This window comes from Erpetoichthys calabaricus, chromosome 2 (genome assembly GCF_900747795.2).
Source record: "Erpetoichthys calabaricus chromosome 2, fErpCal1.3, whole genome shotgun sequence".
Lineage (NCBI taxonomy): Eukaryota > Metazoa > Chordata > Cladistia > Polypteriformes > Polypteridae > Erpetoichthys > Erpetoichthys calabaricus.
Window position 1 is genome coordinate 168,772,319 of NC_041395.2, and position 24,780 is coordinate 168,797,098.

The window sequence follows — 24,780 nt, forward strand, 5'->3', positions numbered from 1 at the left end:
GACATGTGGTGAAATGATTTCAATGTTTATATATTTATAAAAAAAAAAAAAAAAAAAAAAAAAAAAAAAAAAGGACATTTAAAAAATATCATGATTGTACCGAAAACCACGATAATTTTGGTCACTATAATTGTGATGTGAAATTTTGATATTGCCCCATCCCTAATGTGCAATCAACAAGTTTCAGGAAAGTATTCTATGTTAATTTTTGCTGTGTGTAAATGTTAATCCGTTAAACTACGTTAATCTCAAATTTTCTTGTTTTTACTGTTAAATATCTCATAACTGTTGAATTCTGAACTCCTGTAAATCACTGGGATAAACAGAAATAAATGCCTGGAAAGATTCACTATGGTGCCTCCTTTGCAAGAAAAAAACCGTAACACCGTTTGCAAATAGGCCTTATAAGCAACACATTGCCATATCTCACTTCAACTGCCTTGTTTAACAACATGTTAGGAACGATTAGTATTATCAGCCATTTCCATCTCTTTTTTTGAAAACTGAATTGACAAGTATGTAACAAAGCTTAGTTAGTGTGATTTGGTGTTCTGCTTTTATACAGCACCATTTGCAGATACTCATCAAGCCTTGTGCTGTCTTTGCCTTTTTTAAAGACACAGCACTTGATTTTAATCAAGGGGGTAATAAACAATTTCAAATCACATTTTCATGTAGTAAAATTGCTGAATTAAGTATAATGCTGATATAGTACCAATTTAAAAAATTGGTAGTGTGGTACTTTTTTTTTTTTTATTACCAGTATACCATGCAACACACACACACACACACACACACACACACACTTAAATATAGGTACATTGTGTTTATATCTTAAAGGTAATTGTGGTTAAGGCCTGTACCATATGAGATAGCATCCCTGAAAGGAGGCCAATGACAACCTGTTCCAACAGTGATGCCAAAATGGGACAGAGTAAAAAAGGTATTTGATTTTATTACTTAAGAGATAAAAATATAATGGAAAGACAGCAAGGGATGCACAATACAAACTTATAAATTCAATGGTGACAGAAAAATGGCCTCTCATTAAAGTAAATGGACCTAAAGTCCAGTAGGAATACCATGTGCAGCCACAGGGAGCTCTGTGATGACATCCCCAGGGTATTTATAAGGCTATGTCTGGTCCAAAAATGCTTCAGATCAGATTCAAACACAGAATTACTGCAAGCAACAGACATGAAAGAGGCCACCAGTCACAGATCCAATGAGCTTAGAGTCAGAAGAATAGTCTGAATAAAGAGTGGGCAGAGTCATTATGAAAGAAAGATGGATATAATCACTAGTTTCCCGGAGTGTTTAATGGCGGGAGTGTACCCAAGAAAGGGTAGCACATGTTGTAGCAAATTCAAGTAGACAGGCTCTAGACTTTCTTTTTTATATCTTTTGATACAGTTTTAACTACAGGGTTGTAGTACCTTACCCCTGTGTATTTTTGTAATTCAGAGTTTGGTTTGTAGGGACTCCCTAATTGTTTACTGGAAAGGGGTGGTCTGCAGCATTCAACAGCTGGCTATAAATCTTACAAGAAAACAGATTTTCAAAAAATAAGTAAGTTTTCAGTAAATAAAACATTTGCAATGCAAATTATTTGTATTTTCTTAATAGTGTCAGTTTCATATTTAAAGTGTGCAGAAGTATATAATTGAAACAAATATTAATATAAATTATAGGTGCTTTTAAGTGAAAAACTACAGAGTCAAATTTAAAAATGTATATATACTGTTGTAATTTTAAAACTTTTTTTTAATATTAACCATAATCACTTCACTGATTGTGCACTTTTTAAGCCTTGCACAAATGATGATTCTGATCAATTTTTTCACATCAAGGTTGACCAAAATTAAAGTATTTCACCTTAACTACTGTATTTTTTGTTTTTTGTCCTCTCAGATTTTCTTTTTTAAATGTACTGCTTGACATTTGTCTAGAATTTAAGAAGACTTGTGAAATTCAGCACTCACCCCTGACCAATCTTCTCATATCTGGTATATTTCTTCTTAGGATCTCCAATACTAACTATAGTTCCTAAAAATAAGCAAACAAAGAAACAAACAAATAAATAAATATATTTTACATATGTCAAGTTTTATTTTGTCTTTAGATATCTGAATGTGGTTAAAAACTCTATAGAGGGATGTTTATAGTTTGACTACAAAGACCCCCTACAATTCTAATATAACAGGCATTTTTTTTTTGTTTATTACAGTAAAAATGTTTGTCACTGTGATGTTTTTGGCCTGCCATTCTTAAAATCTCAGCATTTCTGCACATATCTCTCTAATGCTCTCTTGTTTGGATGGGTTACAAACAGGTATTTGAATAACTGGTTAGCCATAACACTAAGTACTGAACAGATACACATTATATATAACCTGCAGGAAGTATAGACTGTCTTGGTAGCATTGGGAATAAATACAGGAACCAAATTGGGACAGTGCTAGTCTAGTCACATTTGGCCACACTATGGCCTATGTCAATTAACCCAACCTGCAAATTAATTTTTGGGATACCAGAGGAAAACAAAGTACCTGGAGGAAAAAGAAAAAAATCTGACAAAAAACAGCAGTCAGGGATAGGAATTGAATCCAGGACGCTAAGCAAAGAAAAAAGTCCAAATTTGATTAATTGCTTTAAATATTGCTGATTTCTGCCCGAGTATTTATGCATTTCTCAAAGTTAATCTTAGTTTAGGACAGGGGCAGTAAAAAATAAATAAATAACACACATACGTGGAAACCTCTAGTGTAATACATCTGTTTGTTCAATCAAGGTAACTTTTTATTCAGTAAAAAATGTAAATTCTTGAAGCAATGAATGATATCTATATCCCAAAGATGAGGAAAAAAAACCAAGGAGATTGATGTGAACAATATTTAATATTAAAGTTTAGTTGAAATATACCATATTATTTCCACATCTGAAGTTTATCCTGTCTCAAAGTGTTCTGCAAGGAACTGGGACCACTGTGGTAAGTCAGCCAGGCCAGTAATTGAATAATCATCATGAGGAATCACAGCAATTCTCATAGACTGTCTTAAAATCCAACCAAATCTGAACGGGTACCCAAAAAATTATGCAAAGTAAGCAATACAAGGCAAATCAAAAGACAGGGCACAATTACAGACAAGAAGTAGAAGGAGAGGTAGTTCAGGATATAAATTCATCTTTGCCACCAGTGTTGACTGGAAAAGATTTATGAAAGTATTTTACGCAGCAAATATTTTCTATTCCTTGGTGACCTTGTTCACCAAATACTTTCCTGGAAATTTGTCCTGCAGGTGGTTTAGGGGAGCATTTTTCCCCCAAGTGCCCCAAGATGTCATGTGAGGCCAGTGTGACATCACAGAGCTACAATAGTTATGCACAGAACTTTCATACATGCATGCAGTAAGATCGTTGTGGAGCTGCTTCAGGCATGCGTGATGTTACCACCCTTTCAGTACCACGCCTTCCATCCGGCGAAAAATTTGAGGAGTACATTAGCTTACCATAATGAAAATACTGAGTACTGCCATTGGACATAACACTGATTCCTGCAGCACCACGTGGCTAATTTCATGAATAATTGTGTCCAGCTACAATCTTAAAGAAGCCTTCTCCCTCCACGAGAAACAAAATACATATGACCCTGCGACATAATAACAACAAAAGACTTATTACTGGTTACAAGGCGTTTATCTTCTTCGTGGATGAAAAAAACGTCAAGCATTTGCACAGAGATCGTAATCAAAAAAAGACGTGACTGGTGACACAACATTAAACAAAGTAAAGAGCCAGTCTCTTGCCCCCGTTTCTACACATGGCTAATGTGTGCCCCAAAACTGAAACTTTGTGGGTGCAATGATATATAATTTTTCTTTTGTTTGTGGTTAAAGCTCTGTTTGCATCTTTAGCGCTGCCTCACAGCTCAGATCATATTTTTGGCCACAATAATCAGTCCAACACATCTAGCTGGTGCCTCCCTGGCCCACAGGGACACTTAAATCACCATTCCGCCATTATACGCCACTCAAAACTATTTCAGTTCCACCTTCCACAATAACGTTGATGTATTTTAGAGTTTCTTGAACTTCACAAACAGTTTCGTGATTTTGCCAAACTCACAGCGAAAAGAATTCTGCAGATTTCACTCATGACTACTCTACATTTTCAAACTGTCAATAAGAAGCTTTATGGAGTCATTATTAAAAATAATTTGTTTCCAAGATAATATGTAACAACACTTCTGATGGAAATCATTCACTTCTGTTTTACGGGCTAGTAAAGACAAACCCTAGCTTGAATCTGTAGAAATAGCAAGACCGAGATCAGTAATCCAACAAGAAGAATGAATAAAAAAATAATTATAATTTTTAACAGCCCATATGTGCTTCTAATCAGTAGATTTGAAAATTATATGTTTAACCATATTGAGGATTATAACTTCAACACTGAGGCAGAAGAAGAAAACTGAAACCATTTCACAACAAACAAAATGTGCGTTATGTAAGCATATTTTCATAATTTAAGGAAAAGGAGTAAGACAGACTGAAAAAACAGTCTTGCTTTCAACTGTTGCTCAGATACACTTTGAACATGGCAAAGTAATGCATACAATGACCTTTAAAACTGGACAAGGTAGCAGACAAAGACTTGACTGCAGGAGTACAAGAAATGAATTCCCAACAAATCTAATGCCACATTGGTAAATGTACATATATCATGTCAATCGCCAATCAATACTCAAAAGAGCACTGGGAATTCAGTCCACAGCGCTCAATACCCCTGAACCTGATGTGATCCTTTGCAAAAGTTAGTCTACAAAAATAGTTTCTTATATAAATGAAATGGTAGGAATTTTGCAGTGCAAAAGTGTAGCATGTTAGTTACTTCAAAAAAAAAAAAAAAAAAAAAAAAATGTAAAATTACACAACAGAGAAAAGGAAGCAGCAGTCTCACAAAATTACAGGTAATATACAGTGGATTATAGGAACTGTTCACAAAAAACATTGTGCCAACATTGTTAATTATATACAATAAGCAAGGCAAAAACTGCATGGCGTAAAAGAAAATGAGAACATTAAAGGCACAGGTCCAGTCTGAGGCAGCACTGAAGCTACTCCATAATTACTTTGATATTCCACTCCAAGATATTCTAGTATATGGAACCTTAAAAAGGCATATGCCTTATAAATGTAAAAATCACACTACTCTGCTTTTCTGAATGTAAATTAAACAAAACAGAACAACTAATTAAATGGGATCAGTTATCAATTATTATTAAAGACTGTGAATCTGGATGGAATTTAAACCTACAGCCACAGCAAGTCTCCAGGACCAAGTTTGCGCATCACTGTGCTAATGATTTATTTATTTATTTATTCCATTTATTTGCAAATCTTTAACCTTTTATCTTTGTTGAAGTTTTTACTGTTTCAAATTATATTTTAGAATAACTACTATAGGACTATATTGACAAAACATTTAGAAATGATTTCGATATTGTGCTTACCATGCATTTATTATCGTGTTTTTTGTATGTTTTAGTATTTGAAATATAAAGGCTACTTCAATGACATGCAGCATTAGTGCAGTAGGCAAAAATAGGGCTGCAACTAATGATTATTATGATAATTGATTAATCTGGTGTTTATTTTGATGATTAAACAGTTAGTTGGATTGTAAAAAAAAAATTCATTTGGAATTAAACACATGAAGTGCATTAAATGGAACCTTTCACCACTTAAACAGGTCTGTGTAAAATTTTCAGAAATATATTTAAAAAAAAAAACCAAAAAACTACTAATAGATATGTTAAATAAAATAAAGGTTTTTATACAATATTTAAATAATAATACTTTGAAAAGAAATAAATAGAAATTAAACTGTAGTACTTCTGGTGCAATGAACATACACAAAATTTCCTTAAAACATTACATCACATTAAATCAACACTTCTGACAACCACAATATTCTACCATAGAAAAATCTGATGCATCATCATGACTTTATTAGTTTCTTTTGTATTTTGTCTGCAGTCTGTAGTACTGTTTGAAATTAGTTCAGCACAATGAACATGGTTAGCATATGAAACATCCAGACTATTTTCCTTTTGCAGCAAAATGTGTTTCATCTGTGTGAAACTCAGTTCTTTAAGTAATATGCAGAGTTTATTTTAACTGAATGTTAACATATCTTTTGACATCACCATTTGTCTTTTTTGCGCATGGAAACATTTCATTACCGCAGATTTTTTGGTACATTTTCTAGCAGGCAATACACTGTTGTAGCCTGCTGCCTGTCATTTGTTGTCAGGAATGTGCTGTTAAGATTTTCATGTTTGATCCAGACGAAAAAAAAAAAGAAAAAACCATCGGTTTTGCCAGCTAAACTAGGCTTACTGCAGCAGTACCTGAACATTATCACAGATTCCTCCAGATTGTACAAAAGCCAGTTGAAGTCCAATAGCCAGCTTGTCTGACACTTTCGCTTTTCCATCTCGCTCCTATCTTTTGACTCAGAATGAGCAATACACCTTTTAGTCTTTGTTGATGTGTTGTAAGATTCCTCATTGCACTCTAACCAAGTTTTTGATTTCCTTTGCACACGAGACTTTTAAAAAAAGTTTTCTGCTTGGACAGGGATTGTTGTTTCTTTGCAACCATTTTTTGTAAACACACGCTAATGTTACAAGTGTTTGCAAGTGTGTAATGCAACACCCTAATTTAACAGAGTGACCACGTTATAAAAAAAAAACCCATCACAATTGGCAGTGTTTTGTTCACATTGTACATGTCCGGAATATGACTCAAATTATTCTTCACAGCAAACCAAAACTCATGTCATTATACGTAGCCTAGAAAACATTGTGTATATCTGAAGTAACATTCAACTTACTGGGATGACGGCAAGTCTTCCTTCTCTACACATTTTTCCTTTGCAAAAGTTTGTGCATTTCCACTGTGCTCTCATGTCATATGATGTCAGACCCAAGTAATTTGCAACTCACTACTTTTTTTTCTGCATTCAGAGTAAAAGTGCTCCTAAACTCTTAGGTCACACTGTCTTCTCTGGAACTTGCCTACCATCTGCCTTTTTTCCAAATGCATTCACATCGTAATGAGATGGTGACGCAATTGCAGGGCACAACATACTCACCCTAATGCCGTAATCAACTAATCAAACAAAGTGATCACTGCAAACATTTTTAAAAATCGATTATTATGGATTATGATGATTAGTTGTTGCAGCCCTAGTGAGTACTTTTTAGTAGCAATCTATAACAGAGCAGGCCTTTGATTGATTGACTTGTTTTAATAAATTTAAATCTAATTTCAGAAAGGCAGTGTATGAGTCACTTTGCAGTTTATGAAGGGTCCAGTTTATTGGAACTACACAACAATTATTGTAGTAGTAGTAATAATAGTAGTGTGCTGTTTATTTTGATTTTGGTTTGAAACATGAAACTTTTCATATTTTAAAATCCATTAAAAAGTTGCTAGCAAAATTACGGCACTGCATCCTCCTGTCATATTTGTTCCGTGTTTACAATTTTTATCATTTAATCAGTCAATTTTTGACACTGACTAGATAAAATGACTTTTGCAGTTTTACATGAGTTTTTTTGACTGAATTTATGTAAATGTACAAAAAAACTATTTTAACATATCACACATGTCTTAATAAAATCTATGCTACTGTTATGTATATTCTTGTATTTTCCAATGCACTGCATAGATATTTACTACTTTAATTTTTTTCTAAAGTAACTAAAAATTGTACTTTTTTTTTTTTTTTTTTAACTAGTAATCTGTTCCAAGCCTACTTTTTTAACTTCTACTGGAGCAATTTCAATGCAACATACTTTTCTTTTACTAATTTTGCTTATCAACGTAGTAATACTTCCAAGTAGATTTTTTAGTACTTTTTCCAACTCTGCTTTTTAGATATTGTGGTTGCAGCTTGCTATTTTACTTTTCTCTTTAAGCCTAAATTTGAAAACTCACAAGCTCAGAATGTCATGAGATTTTAATGATGTATTACAGTATAAATTGACATCCCAATTTGTTGTATATATGTTAAGATCAATCTAGATTCATTCTCATTCCCAAATACTATAGCATACTTCTATTCAAAGAACTACCCAAAGCATCTTTAAAATTTGACAAAACTGTATTAATGCCACACTGGGCCTCTATCAGCACTTAAGATGTCTTAATATATTTGACTGACAAACACACAATGGGTTTTCCAAATTCATAGCTCTGTATTCTAGCTGGTGATAGTGTTGAAGCTGAATTTGATATTAAACACCATATTACTTATTGTAAGCTCAGTTATCCTGCACAACATCCTTTGTATTTTGATAAAACTAATATGGAGGAAAAATAAGGAACATTTTCTCTTCAAAATAATACAAAAATAAAGAGGTCCCTTCACCAGACAATAAGTGTTAATTATATGGCCCCTTTACGTGTCATTTGTTTGCCATTTATGCCAATTTCTAAAAACAATATCTGACAAGTTAAACAAAACTCTTAGAAGGCGCCTGTTTAAAAAAAAAAATGAAATGAATTGGTTAGCTGATTATATTATCAATTACTACTAAATATGGACTTGGATATATGTGTAAAAAGAAACACTGAACCAACTATGAATGAACCACAGGCTAACAGGCAAAAGAGCCATCTTAAAGACATTAGGCAGATAGATCATGTCCTCTTCCAAATTCTAGGACTTCTTGAAGTGTGAAAAAAATGAAATAATTATTGCACTACAGACACTGCTATGTGCTTTTAAGAATGAAGTTTACAATCTCTCAGTTGGCTACTGTGTGGTACAAAGAAACACCTGATTTAGATAAAAATATGAGAAAAAAAGGCCATACTCAATTTTTCCATGATCTCTTCATCAGTCATTTTGGCCTTCTTCTTCTGTCGGTCAATTCCTTTGGCATCTCCATCACTATGAGGAACAGGTGCAGGAGTTGGGTCAATGACGGAGCGTGTGTATACCTATTTGCAGAAAGTTAGAATCAAGCAAGTAAGTACACCCAGATAAACAACAAAAGGCTAATAAATCATGGACCAGAAAGATTAATTAAATTAGATCACAAATTTCAGGACACTGTCAACAACATTCTAACTGAACATTCTCAACTATATTAGATCTTGATATTTAAAAAAATCTAACTTTTAAGACAAATGGAACTTTCCTAATTTGAGGAAAAAATACATAAAGAATTTTGTTATAAGACCTCTGGATATATAATTTTGTAAATTACTTACAGACTTGGTATGCTCTGGCCGAGGTGCTACAATAGGAGGTGGTGCTTCCTCGTCATCATCCTCTTCCTCAGTAAAAGCATTTATAGCAGACTGTTCAGTCCCCTTCTTTGTAGGCTGAAAACAATAGCCAATTAGCAAAAGGTTCTAGTACAAGTGTTAACAGGATGAATTTTAAGCAAAGAAAGAATTTATTATTTTTAAATCCATACTTGACTAAATATTTCGTTAGAAAATCTGCAACATAGTTACTCTGAAAGGGATATAAAACGGTGAGCCCTGCCATTTAGAAATGGCAACATGAATAATATTGGCAAGGATGCCAAGTTCACTGGAAATAAAAGCTAAAAAAACCCTGAAAATTAAATAATATCACCATATTACTAAAAGTGAACACTTACTGCTTGAACTCCTGAAGGGAAACCATCTTTGTCTGCAAAAAGGTACAGAGCACTTATCAGGTAAATTATTTTCACATTGCATTAGTTTAAAAATAAAATGCTTTAGAACAGCTCTGCTTAGTTGCATGTAACATGATTATTTTCAGAAGACTACTAATACTTTTCTGGCTTTTTTCTGGAGTAAATCAGACATTGTGCAGCCAAATAATTTCCTTCCAAAGGGAGAAGAGACATACAAATGATAACATAAAGATGGTCTCTTACCTGAGGCTGAGAAGCTGAGGTATTTCTGCTTTGCTGTATCAGTGGTTGAATCATAGAATTTGAGAACATCCAAGACTGCCTGTGGATTTTTCTTTTGCTCAGATTTGGTGATGTTGGACGTCTGAAGCAGTCGTGCCCATTGTTCCGGCATACCCTAAATCAAATTTGGAATTTTGGCATCACTGTGCAAACTTCCAATCGTGGTCAGACAAGGGGACAGACTAAGTTGTACTGGTGTTATTCAAACCGTAGCCATAACCACTTGTAAACTGTAACTTTTAATTTAAATATCACTTTTATGTAAATTAAACAAAAGTTATCTAAACATACCCTCAAATTGAATTTCATTATAAACGTAAACACGGTCTACTTATTGTACATCAGTACAGACTACTGTCTGGTAGAACAACCTATTAGAATAGTAATCTTTAGAACATTTTGATAATAACACAATATGTGAAGAAACTGTGAATACAGAGTAATGCAAAACAAATGACTTGACTGTACTGGTTATTAACAGAATGCCATGGGTACACTCTCAACTGAACAGAATCTTGTCATTACTTAAATAGTTATCTTTTCCATTCTTACTGCAGGTCCTCAGCATTGATCATCAAATGTAAATATCTGACTAATCACAAAAAAAGTAAAAAGGATAAAAGGTGCTAAGGTACGCTTTACAATTCTCTGCAAGGCATGCAAGTCAAGACGATTAGGATTCAACTGTAAAAGGCAATTATGAAGCCAAATTATCAATAATTTGGATAGTTCTGTGTATTAAATGGAGAACATAAAGGCACTGAAGAAAGTTTAAGAAAGTTACTGTATCAGGGGTGGGGTTTGATTGGTCTTCAATTTTGTTTGGTTATTAATTGATCTATTTGTATGGAATGATTACAATAAAAATTATTAAATAAAAAAAAGTTACTGTAAGTTTATTCTAGGACAGTATGGTCTAAGCTACACATTCTCAGTTAAATCAAATGGAAGCCGATTATTGACACAATGAAATAATTTAAATTTAGAGACTAACTCAAGTAGATCCACTGTTCTTCAAGAACATCAGGGAAAATAGGGAAGCAGTTTGATACAAAACAAATACATTTGCTGATCTGAAAGGACTGTTCTTGCAAAAACTCCTTATGTACAGCTTACACCAGTGACTGTAGCTGCTTATTTTGCTTCATAAATATCTGATTAGATGAACTCTAAAGACAAACCAGTCTTAAAAGCGCCAAGAATTTAACACTCACAGTAAACTCCCCTGTGACAGAGTCAAAACCAACATGAATGGTGTGTTCAAAGTCGGATGGTGGTGAAATCTCTGGACGCTCCTTCTCCTTTTTCCTACCACCTTGGATTAAAAGTAATAAAAAATACGTTTTTAGAAACAAGAATACAATCAACCTAACAAGCTCACATATACATCTCTTTCTATAATTCTAAATCATTGCTGAGCATTACAGTGTATCTGCACACAAGACTATGTTTTGTCAGATTTCTAAAGTTACTTATGTGGCAACTACACTTTTTTTATCTCTCCATAATAAAGTAATAAAAGGCAATGGCATCAAAATCACTAAATGAAAGTCACAACTACCAGATGCAAGCAAACATCGCTATAGAGCTCAAAATATGAAAAAAATCTAAGAATTTATTTTCCTTGAAGGAGTGCATTTCTTTTAATTTACTAAAATACATTAGTCCAACCTTGAAGCAAATTATGGTTTGTGTTTGTTTACTTTTGCATGGTGCTCTTCTTATTCTAGAACTCCTTATATCAACTGGATTCCAAAATTCCTCTAACCTTGAGCTACTCGGATCGTGCAATACATGACTTGGAATCAATGTGAAGACTCTGAAGTATTTAGTAATTAGTCATGCACTGTGATTACTTAAGATGACATCCCCAGTGTCTGAGGAGTGGTGAGGGTTTAGCAACTGCATTCTTTATAAAGTATCATACCTTCCATCTATAACTCGTTGCATGTTTTTTGAGACCTAAATCTGACACTGCCTTTAGACTTCCTCGGTCTTCAAAGCAAATACATTAAAAATGTGTATGCATTTTTGTGGGCATGCTTATTTTGTACTTCAAATAAAATTTATTTGTAGGCCTATTTTTTTAAACACATTCTGTTATGTTAATTACTTATTGTAATTATTATTTAATAATTCAGTTGTGCCACCTCTCTAACAACACACCCCTGCCCTAAGTGCATCTTGTCAGGTCAGAAACCAGTGCCAGCCTTTCATCAATATTTTCTAGTAGAACAACTGTACTATTAGTTAGAAACATTTTCAAAGTTTGCTCAATTATTACCTTTCTTTCTCCTTTGCTTTTTATACATGTTCTTCTAACCTTTACATGCTCAAAACATTCAGGACTATTTCTAAAAGCTCAAACAATGATTTATAGATTTGTTTGTATTAAGAAGATGTGAACCATGATCTCTTCATTAACCTAAACAGGTGCCAAGATGTTATATTGCTGAATCAAACTACTAAGTCATTTAAGCAAAGACTTAATTATTCAGTCTTGTCTTTTCTTTCCACGTGCACCATGAAATTTAAAACCTTGTTAAAATTATAACCAGTAATAATTACTGAATATTCTTAAAAACAAAATAATAAAGCAGGCATAGAAAGATGACTGAATAGGAACTTCACCCTTTGAAATAATGCCACTGCTGCAGAAATTTGTCTAGTCATGTTTATTCCAATAACATTATATAAGTACATTGGCATTTCTTCAATTTTGTGAAAATAGAAAAAAACAAACAAACAAAAAAAAAAGACGACTAGCTGTAAATGTAGCATAACACAACATTCCCAAACTCTTTGGACAAAAACCAACCCTGGAGAAGACTCCATTACTCAGAAGTAACTACTGTATATTTCAACATGTATCCCCTAATCCAAACAAAATATACCACAAAATCTTAAGTCATGCGTATAATGAAAAGACAATTTCCTCTTGGGCATTAATACAGTGTAACAAATACCAAATACAAAAAAAATTATGCAAAATCAAAAACTTAAAAACTCAGTTTTCCACAATCATACTAGGAAATGAAAATTCATAGGAACTTTACGGTTTGACTCACCCTTTTCTGTGGAGAAGATGGAGATGATCTTATTGCGGGGTTTGCGTTCTTCTGGTACAGAAGGCAGGGGCTTAGAACTGTGGTTAGTAGAAAGGGGGGTCTTTCCCACCCGAGCTAAATATGGCACTACTCATTCTAACAGGTGGTGCAGGCGGCTTATCCTCCAGCTCTCCGTTATCAGACATGATAGGGAAAAGACACCCAAGAAAAACAAGAGGGAGAGAAAGAATACCTGTCAATAAAAACAAAATATCAATACTATTAGGACCAAATTTGAAATAAGAAAGAAAGAGGATAAAAGTCAGCAAAAGATTAAGAAAATTATGAATAGGTAGATGGCGCTGATTACTGGTAAATACACACACAAAAAAAAAAAAAATACTGCACACTTAAAGGCAGAAAATGCTACTAAATAACCAGAACATTGAAACACTTCAACTGTGCTCATATTTAACAATTTAACTTACATGTGTATGCTTAAAATGGAAGTTGGATCAAATAGAGTTAAGGAAAGCTCAGTGGATCAGGCTGTCTCATTTTATACTAAGTGTGGAATCTAATTGAAGAGTATGACATTTGGTACATTGATACCTAAACAGAACAAGCATTTCACAAGTAATGCAATCAAACTGCTGTTTCTCTCTCCAGAAGTGACTTCACTTCCTCTCATTAACCACAAAGCAGAGTAACTTGAGCTGCAAATGCAGCAGTATTTCCCAACAGCAAACCAAAAAATGCATATTATGCCTTGTGAAAAGAAAATAAAAAGTTTTTTAAATGGTCTCAGAAATGTTTATATGCTCTTCTTAAACCTTCACAATGAGCTGGACAGCAGACCAAAGATACCGATAAGAGATTAAACAGCAAGTATATCTTACTACTTATCTTTATGACACTGAAGATTCCAGGATTGTTTAGCAAAAAAAAAATGCATGAAATATTAGTGCCTTCTAAACTACAGCCAGTAAGAGGAAAAAAAACATGTTTATGCTACATGCATTATTACTGCCTTACAAACAGTAGATGCTCAACTTAAAACAATGCACTACTTTTTCATGCTGCCTCACTGCTAAAATTTCCAGATACTCAACAGCCAATAATTCTAAGATGCTGCATTACTTCAAATTTGGATTTTATTACATTGGTCTCATTTTAAGGAAAAAAAAATTGATACAATGGATTTCTGGTAGTTTAAGAAAACAGACTCTCTTGCAAGTAGCAACAAACATTCTAGCATCAAATGACAATAACATAAATAAATAAATAAATAAAACACCATGATGAGCTTAACACACATAGACGACATGAAGAACTGATACACAATACAGCTTGGTCTGTATGTGCACAACAGCTAAAAGAATCAGTTTTAGGTCCAAATTATGACAGAAAAAGGATTACTGCTTCAGGCCCAATTGGCAAAATTCAAATAGCTGCTGTATTTAGTGCAAATCGTGCACAAAACACATGACAAATTTCTACCATGGTTTACAGCAGGGGTACTCAAAGTTTTTGAATGCCGGTCCACATTCAGTTAGCCACCAACTATCGGGGTCCGCTATAGCCAGGTTTACCGTGTAGGTCTGTAGGAGGCTAGTAATAGATTCAACGCAAATGATAAAATTTTTACAGAAGACCAAGACATGCACAAAACATGGAAAACAATTCAAAAAAGTCACATGACTACTTGCAATTAACACACCAATTACAACAGTTAGTACGTAAATGATTGTCACTCAGTGTGAAGTGTGGAACTGTTGTTTCGATTTCATAATGGCAGCATAGTTCGGTGAGTAACCAGTCAGTGCAATTCTTATTGCATTCCTGAGGTTCTGGTCGGTAAATACACTTCTATGTTTCGTCTTGATAGTGTTCATAGTGGAGAATGCACACTCACAAGAATATGTTGAACCAAACATAGTGAGCACGGAAATCGCCAGTTTCTTTGCAGCAGGATACTGAGAATCTGGAACAAACTTTGACCAAAAAATTGTTATGCCGACTTCGTTCAATTTTGCTTTTAAAACGTGAGAAGCTTGCAAATCAACTGCTTCCATTTGCAACAGTGACAGGTTTGAGTCCATTCACCGTCAGGCTGGACAATGAAAGGTTCAGCAACAAACAAAAACACAGGCTTCAGTTTTTTGAAATCCTTAAAACGTTCATCAAACTCGACCTTCAAATGATGTAGAAATGTGGAAATCAACTGAAAACATGCCTGTTGATCAGCTGTCATGCAGCTCTTCAGGTTTGGGAAATGCAGCATCTTGCCACCTTCCATGTCATTGAAGAAAATGCTCAGTTTTGTTTCAAAGGCACAACATTTTTCTTGCAATTCGACAACGGTTTTGTCTGCACCCTGAAGTGACAAATTCAGTGTATTTATATGTCCCATAATATCAACAAGAAATGCCAGCAGTGCGACCTTGTCACTGTCTTGAATAAATGTTAAAAATTCTGCAGCTTCTTTGTATTCAAGGACTGCAGGAAGTCAGCTACATCTTCACGGAGATTCCAGAACCTTTCCAACACACGGCCCTTGCTTAACCATCTGACGTCATTGTGAAGCAGCAAATCTCCAAATTCTGCAGACATCTCTTCAAGAAAAGAATGAAACAGACGATGCTGCAGAGACGAATTACATCGTAAAAAATTCACTAATTTCACAAGAGTAGACATCACTTCCGCCAGTTCGTCACAAAGTTTTGAACAGACGGCAGACTGATGAATGATGCAGTGATAAGCAACAAGGTTGGGCTGAAGTGCCTTCATATGAGTGACAAGTCCTCTATCTTTACCAGTCATTGCTGGTGCCCCGTCTGTTGTAAGGGAAACCATTTTTGTTACATCCAATCCAGCTGCGTGCATAAACTGCGATAATGCTGAAAACACGTCCTCACCGCGTGTCTGTTTTGCTAGCGGTAGTAATGTCAGAAACTCTTCAACAAAATTATGGCCATCAAAAAATCTTGTGAACATACAGAGTTGAGACGTCAGTTTTATCAGTGGATTCATCGCACGCGAGAGCAAACAATTCAGCCTGTTTAAGATCTGATATTAACTGACCACCGACCACATGTGAATTTCCCATTGGGATTAATAAAGTATCTATCTATCTATTGTCAGAAAGGTCATCTGCACGACGACTAGCAGTACTGTCTGATAATGGTATCTGCTGAATCAGTTCAACACACTTTTTGTCGCTAAACAGAACCGAAGACGCAGACATCATGCATTCTTTAACAACCTCTGCATCAGTAAATGCTTTCTTATGTCTGCCAAGAACCCAAACAATGCGTAGCGAAGCTTTTGTAACATTTGATTGTGTGGTGGTCGCTTTCGTCATCAGCGATGAACTCGCTACCAACGACGACTTAAGGGCGTCGATCTTATGCGAACGGAGCTCTGACTTTGGTGGATAATTCGCATTGTAAAAAAGACCAAAAAATGCCAGTAGACCAAACGCAAATTTTATATGCCAAACAGTTTTCAAAAATGCCAGATTTCAGTTATTTGGCATAAAAAATGCCAGTTGGCAACCCTGCTACAGAGTAAATAATAAAACAACAATAATTTTGGTGCTTTTATATTCGGACTTTTGACTTGCGCAGAAGACAGTTGCGGTCCGTCAAAAACGTCTTGGTGGTCCGGATTGTGGACTGCGGTCCGCCGTTTGAGTACCCCTAGTTTACAGCATTATTACACCTAAGCCATGAAGGCTCGGGAAAACATCAGCACAAACAGAACACTGACTATATTACTATATCTTTATAATCACTGTACAAATAAACATTCCAACACATTTTTATCAAGACTAAGGTAAATGCTTGAAAAAAAGCCAATTATGCCATCTTTGCATGTATACATTTTACAGGATGTAAGCATTTCCAGTGAAATTCCAACTGAAGTTATCTGAAAGACAAACTGGGCAAATTTGTAGTTATTTTCCAATTACTGCTTTCCATGCTTCATGCAATAATGAGATCAGGGCAGTTGAAAAACAACTTTAACTAGATCTGGAATAGCACATGTAAACACAAACAAACACAGCTCTCTGGCGTTATTATCAGATCCCACTTTCACAGGCATTTGGGAATTTGAGGAGATCCCACTTATGACGTCTCACCTTCTCTCTCTGCCGATTTCACCTGAATTTCCAGTTGGTGCTTTAGGAGAAACTGGAGGTCGCTACTAACTTCCTACCTGGGCCACAGAAAAAGGAGTTAAAAATAAGTTCTCTTGTCTTCATGAAATACGATGCAACATTAAGAATATACTGTATGAAATGAATTATTATTACAGTATTATCATTTTCAAATACAATTTGATCACAAAATTATATTTTTTGGCTGACATGGCAATTATTTTTTACATTACTGAATTAGGTGAAAGATCAATGTGACATCACTATTTGTAGAACTCAGGTAACATTTTTTTCTTCTAATTGGCCTACTAGGAACTAACACTTTAAAGAGGACTTGTACGGATTTTCCCATGGGGAAACTGATACTTTCCTCCTGTCCCGCTGTATGTAAATAATGCAAAAGTGAATTAACTTTTTGTTCGAGCAAATCGTTGTGCTTTAAACAGACATATACAATACATTACAAGTAGGAGATGAGCAGAGTTTTCATGTACAGTAATTATTAAAAAAAAAAATAAATAAATTAAAAACTCTTGCCATTTACACAGATGAGATATACAGTATATGATAAATTTCCACTGGACTTGCAACTCTGCACAGAGAGCAACCACAACACAGGTTTGGAAAAAAAAAAAAGCTAGAGCTGTTTTTTCCCTCTAAGTACTCCAGCTTTCCCTTCACATCTCATAGATGTATAGCTTTGGATAACAGACATCTCTGAAGCATTTTACGAGTATGGGTGTGTGCTTAAGTGGATCGTGCAATGAATCGACACCCCATATATGTTTGGATTCTGCCTTGCAACCAATTCTACCAGAATAAGCTATACATTCTTAACTGGAATAAATTGTTCTGGGGAGGTAAAAAATGTTACATAAAATGCAATACAAGTTTGTTTCATGTAATTTACTTTTAATTTATATATTCAAATTGAATGGGTTTATAGCTGCAATTTAATGTTTTGACTCCTGCCAAACTGCAATTTACAACAATTCCTATTGTACTTATGCAGCCTTGTATTTATCAGTTTTGAAGGAAAAATCCAATTAAAAGCTATTCAGCACTTCTGAATGGTAACATTTAGTTCAATACAGTTTATTCTTAAATGTCACTCAAAAATTAGCTCAGACAATTCAGAAATGTAATGTAAATCATGTCAAACAGACGATTCAGATAAAAAAAGGTGTGGCCAGTTGGCAGAAGAGAAGAAAATAAAAATCTAGTTGACAGCATTCCAGGAGAATGTTCAAGTTTTGAATAATCTAGGACAACTGGTACAACTACCAAACTTTAGACATTCTACAACTACCAAACTTTAGGCATCCTAAAACATGAAGTCAATAACTATAGTTAAAATACTCTGCCATGTTTCCTAGACAGGATATCCCTTATGTATACCTAGATGGAATAAACTTTACTAATATGCGAAGAAAATTCCCTGACTTGCTCTATGCAACATCCCCCATATAAAAAAAAAAAAAAAATGTAAATCAATAGTTAACCACATGACTGTGAGCAATGTCAGATCATACACTTTAAACTGGGGATTAAAAAAAAAGAAAAGTACAAACCTACCTCTTCAACCTATGAAAGACATTAATTTATTAATTCCTTTGAGTAACAGGAATTTGAATGAATAAGACCATTTGAATAGTTAAAACTATAGGTTGACAAGAAAGATCTGCCACAGGCAGCATTTTGTTGCCAAAAGATATTGGAAAAAGAGACATGCCAGGCTCTCAGATGGTGAAACTTTAAACTGAACGCAGAAGTGATGGACACTTAACAGTTCAGAATGGGCCCAGCATAAGTGTAAAGAAGCTTTACACTACATAAAACAGCACCACTCCTGTGAGGATCAGCAGAGAGTCTAGACTCTCCAATAAGGTATTTCCCAGGCAAATAAAGCAGCCCAGCCAGCAACTCTTCTTTACCACATGCACAAAGCACTTCTCCATTTTCTCTAACCGTTTTTAACACAATATTATTTTCCCACCAGAACAGAAGCTTTGGCTGGCTAAGGTTTTAATGGGACATACATAAATAATCGTAAAAGTAGAGACTATGGTTACCTTTGTCTAAAAATGCTGTTGTCTCCTTCTCTGTCTGCACTTTCAACTGTGGTTTTAGGCCAAAGCAGATCCCTCCCTCTGACTCTCACCTCATTCAAGTTGTGGCAGGCTCCAGTACACAGCTACTTCCAGCAAGTAAAGTCATGTCCAGCATAGCACAGGCACTCCTGCCTCATAACCACCACACATGGAAGCACAGGTTTATCAGAACATTAGTGTGTGTGCCACAAAATCGGGGAGCCACACACACAAATTTACCCTCGTCATAATTTTCACCTTTTATTATTCAAACTGAGAAGCACGCTTACATTTTTATTGTTCACACTTTGCACACCAAAATGTAATCAGCATTATCAAGTGCCGGATGAAATTTGCACATCTTTAACACTTTCAAATGAGCTTTTTTGTGATGAATCCTCTAGCCTATTCTTTTCCTTAAGCACATGGACCCAGCCCTGACATAATTACCTTCAAATAAAAGCATAAAGGGAATTTGGGGGAAACACACTTTATACTTTGGCAAGCACTGTAACTTCTTTAACAAATCAAGAACTGTGGTGCATGCTGAAAAGTTTAATTGAATCTTAGTTACTGATGGGTCTAGCAGATCTAGTCTTTGCCACTGATCCTTAACAGGACAATTCCAGGTATCTGTGATCCACTAAGCGAAAATGATTAACAGACCTTTTCAATTTTGTTCAACTGATTTTAGAATACCAGCTCATGTACTGTATCTAACAATTATATTCAGATTCCCTTCCCAGTCACAGAACAGAACAGAAAAAACAGAGGTGAGTAAAAGGAATTATAGTACAGTGGCTGAGCTTCTTCAAAAAATGCTATAAAGAATGCTAGCCAAGGGCAATATTAATGTAGGGCTAAAATTTACTCATTTGAGTGCATATTTAATTTTCTCTTATTTCAAGCAATAAATGACATTACATTCCTATTGCACTACAATGTGTAGGTTTGTATTCTTCCAACTGAGCAGAAGACAACATATGCGAGTAGACTGGGAAGTGTAGCATACCCTGTACATTACAACAAGTTGGTGATCCTTAAGCTGTTCAATGGCATCAATTAGGGGCTGTAACTTGGCAGATAGTACTTCTCCTATTAGCCAGAAACTGACATCTCATTGTAGCTCACACACATTTCTTTATTTCAATCTCACATAAAAAAATTAAACTAGCTCACTTTGCAAGCAAGGAGATCTATTGCTTCATGAATTTTCAGAACATTATCCGGCTGCTGTCAATATCAAACCCTAGTTATCAACTCCAGAGGAGGTCCAGTATTGCTTAATATGATTCATTTGATCATTTTTTTAATATGATTAGTCCAAAATAGGTTTGGGAGGAGCTGTAGTGCCTATCTCAGAAACACTGGGTGTTTTACATTCATATGAACACCAATATACAAACCAAGCCAGTTCTGAAATCGCAATTAAGTTAACTTGCATTTCTTTAAATTGTGTGAATGGCCGTAACTGGAAGAAACCACCACACTTGCTTTAAACTCTGCATAGCATAAGATCAGCAAATTACTTCATCTATTACTTATACCTTAGTAAAAAAAATCCGTAACAGTAGCACCAACACAAAATTAGTGACTAATTCAACAAATAATCAGACAAATAATTGATCAAATAATCAAACATTAGCCAAACACAAAACCATGACCACCCAAGATTCCTGAACAGTAGGTGAACTGGCTACAGGCACCTCAGAATATGAGTTTCTAAACTGGAGATTTGTTTTGTAGTATTTATTGTGAAATGTTCCATCCAATTATTTCCTTTCTAAATTGCATATGTTGATATTTAGCACTCACGGATTAGCAGTGCCATTTATAATTAACTCAGAGCTGACTGCAGTTTCTAAGGTTACTGTTGATACAGAAACACTGATTAGCTGGTATCTGGAAAATAGGAATAACTTTGCTTTTACACACAGCTGTTTTGATGACCAGGGCTTTCTTCACATTTTAGCAAGAATTTAATTTTGACACAGTAGTTTTTTTTTTTTCATTATATGTTTTCTTTGAAATCATGATTATATTTTTATCATGAATGTTTTCCCTTAAATTAAACTACCTATGAAGTACACACTAAGTTATCATTCTGCCTACTGAGATAACCTCTGGTATTTGGGCCCCTGCAATCACCCGTACAGTGAAAACTGGAAAAATAATAGTATGGTTTTTTCTATTATATAGTATAAAAACAGGCTACTATCAGGGCATTTCCTAGCTGTCAAACCTATTTACACTGTGCTATTTCAGAAGTTTCATGTCTGATTCTGGGTGGGTAGCCTTTGCACAATACCTACTCCAAATATATCAACAGGTAAATGTGGCCTCTAAACAGTAAGAGTGAGCAGTGCCAGACAAATGAGGCACTAACCAAGAAACAATACGATTTTAGAGAGCAAACTATACACTTTTCTCACAAACTGACCAAGAAACATTACAATTTTAGAGAGTAAACTATACACTTTTCTCACAAACTGTAAAGCTGACACTTTTAGTTAAGAAAATGATGCAATTGTCACTCCGTTGCATGGGGAAAATGTCATGATTTGATTGCCAAATTGATATGGCTTTTGTTTACAAACCAGCTATGTCAATAAGTTTATCATGAGGTGGATCCGTAGCCCTAGTACTGCCTGCTTTCTGCTCAGAGATCAAGCTACGGAAGTGTTGTTTACAGGAAAAACGGACTTTGAGTCTTTGTGTTTGAACAGCCTATAAAAGGAAATTCAGAACACTACTTCCTGTTTTAAAGGTAGACTGCCCACTTTGCTGTCGACTCCAATTTCCCTTTTGTGCAAGCTCAAAATCAAAACAAGCAGAGCGTAAGAAGTGAGATGACGGACAGTGACAGCATCTGGACACGTGTTTGCTGCCACAGAACCTTTAATCCCACAGTCTGATGATATAGAGAAGTCTGCTAATCTTGACCAACCCCATGGACAGCAAGTAAACCATGAGATAACAGTGGTAATATAGTGGTTAAAATAAAAAAGCCATGCTTCAAGAGTGTGCAAGAACAGAATATCAACTGGAAAAAATAAAATACAATACACCCGAGAGTCAGAAAACAAAATTGAGTTAGTGCCAAATAACAGCACAGCTAAAATAAAAATACGTGAAGACGTTCATTTTGCTTTAAATTAAGAATAAAGAAAGAGTAACAATGACCTGTTTTTGCTATTATGGGCCTAAACAAGAGCCATTAGAGAATAGTAAGAAATTATGGCCAAAATGCAGCAGAGGTCAAAGGGCAGAACTGTTGTCTTTATATGCAACAAGAGTTTCAGCATACTCTGTAAAGTCTACCTTTCCTGCTGCATTATACTTATATCAAATACTGACTTCAAGAACTAGAATTGGTTACAGTGATATAAAGGTAAATGCATGCAACAGGAACAAAATGCTGAACGGTATAATTTACAAATACATTACTTACTACATCTACTTTTTGAAAGAGTTTGAGCAGTGTTCAATAGCAAATATATACAAAGACTGAGAAAATTAAACTTAAGGTTGGTATTTTTTCATGAAACAGTAAATTTATAAGGAATGGTGTCATAAAATACATCATTAATCGTCAACACCTAACAAGTTAATCTTAAAAGTTTGAGGCAACTTAACAGCTTTGCACATATACAAGACATGGTGGAGTATTTCTGAACCAAGCATAACGAATGCATCACCCCAAAGCTTGCTTAACTATATATTCATGGACAAATACCAACCAAACATTAGAATGTTCTTTGATCACTAAATGGCCAATTTGAAAATGTGTTAAGTACTTAAAAGGAATGTCCATGGAAAAAAAGAAAAACAATTCTCATGTAACTCATGTCGTATAATTCACCATTGTGGGAATTAGTCTTTTCTGTTGATATTCAATGTAGTGTTTTCAGGAAGTAACCATTAATAATAATTTAGCAAAAAAAAAAAATTCACACAATTTGCACATTTTGGCCATATAAATGGGTAATGGACATAGTGCTGGGAGGTATACCGTTACATACCGAAAACCGTTTATTATTTTTGTTATGATATGGATTTTTCTTATACCGCAATACCGGTTTAAATATCCTAAATAATGTTCGGAACATGGCGCAGTCGTAAAACTGTTTAAGGGGGGACCTTTTTCACTGCTACACCGCTAAACATGCATGCAACGGAGTACATGTGTTAGTGGAGGTATTGCGCGGTCAAAATGGACAGAGAACATTCCGAAACTGAAGCTGTAGCAGACGATAAAGTTGAACATGATGACACAGAAGAACTTTTGCCGAGAAAAGGAACCGTGTCTGATGTCTGGAGATACTTTGGCTTTAAAAGGTTGGACGTGGACCAAACAACTATTTACTGCAAATGCTGTTGAGCTAAAGTTGTCGCTGGAGGCGGCATCACGAGCAATTTGCTGCACCACCTTAGCCGCAAACATGCTTTGGAGTACCATGAATGTATGGAACTAAGATTGGCATCCTCCACGTCCTCAGGTAAAACTGAAACAGCTATAGGACACATGAGTCAGACGTTACTTGTAGACGTGTTTGTTAGAGGTACTAGATATGACAAAAAAAAAGCAAGCGGTGGATCAAGATAACCAACGCCATTACAATCCATATAGCTAACGTGTCAGTGGACAGAGGTTGTTAACAATAATAGAAAGTGTAGTTGGTTTACAAAACATATTTACTCTTTATTCCTTTTCTAAGACATGTTCAGTGCAATACAACTTTTGACAAGCACCTCTGGATATTTTACTAACTCTAAATGCCTCTCTGGATGGTTGAAAATATGTTGTCAAAATTTTAGTTTACATTGTTTACAAAATTTGTTCAATAAAAAGGTTCTATATTTTGACTGCAACTGTCATGCAATGTGATTCCTTCTCTTCATTAGTGCCACCCCCTTGAAAACTATCACTTTATGGGGCCATGCAAACCTGTATTAATACTTGTGTGCACATTAAAATGTGTTTTTGTACAATGTACAATTCTCATGACAGTGGAATAGGTTATTCTTAGCCAGTCTACTGCAGTAATTGCAGTGGAAAATGTGGTTAACATCCACTTATGTATGGGAAAAAAATAGCGTTGAATACCGTGAAACCGGTATAATTTTGAAAAATACTGTGATATAGAATTTTGGTCATACCGCCCAGCACTAAATGGACATATGGATTACGCAACAATGATTTTTCTCTTTTTTCCGTGGACATTTTTCATATCGTTAGTGCAGAACTGGTTACCGAGCAGTTCGGATGAGTTTAAATCTTTAAATGTGTAACTTCTCCACGAAAACATGCTTAAAAAATTTCCTCAGCCCACACTACAAAGGATATGGATAAGTAAAATATATATATTAAAAAAAATCATTTTTGGGTGGAGTATTCCTTTAATGCAAAACAGTTCCAAGATTTTATTAGCTACTAGGTAAGGTGTAAGTCACAACTGCAAGCAGTTTCCTTTTAATGTTACATTTATCAGC

The 24,780-nt window shown here is 34.9% G+C and overlaps 2 protein-coding genes across 2 annotated transcripts in view; one reads left to right on the top strand and one right to left on the bottom strand.

Annotated features, from left to right (window-relative positions):
- Positions 1-24,780, top strand: part of LOC114669500 (F-box only protein 44-like) — a 560,525-nt gene that overhangs the window by 262,723 nt on the left and 273,022 nt on the right. The gene's annotated exons all lie outside the window — the stretch shown is intronic.
- The window catches only part of pak2b (p21 protein (Cdc42/Rac)-activated kinase 2b), a 55,063-nt gene that overhangs the window by 22,559 nt on the left and 7,724 nt on the right, over positions 1-24,780 (bottom strand). The window contains 9 exon segments of the mRNA XM_051923574.1: positions 1,979-2,046; positions 8,888-9,014; positions 9,288-9,401; positions 9,686-9,717; positions 9,950-10,103; positions 11,203-11,303; positions 13,057-13,154; positions 13,156-13,288; positions 17,180-17,256. Of these exon segments, the coding sequence (XP_051779534.1) occupies positions 1,979-2,046; positions 8,888-9,014; positions 9,288-9,401; positions 9,686-9,717; positions 9,950-10,103; positions 11,203-11,303; positions 13,057-13,154; positions 13,156-13,241 (780 nt within the window). The 5' untranslated portion in view covers positions 13,242-13,288; positions 17,180-17,256.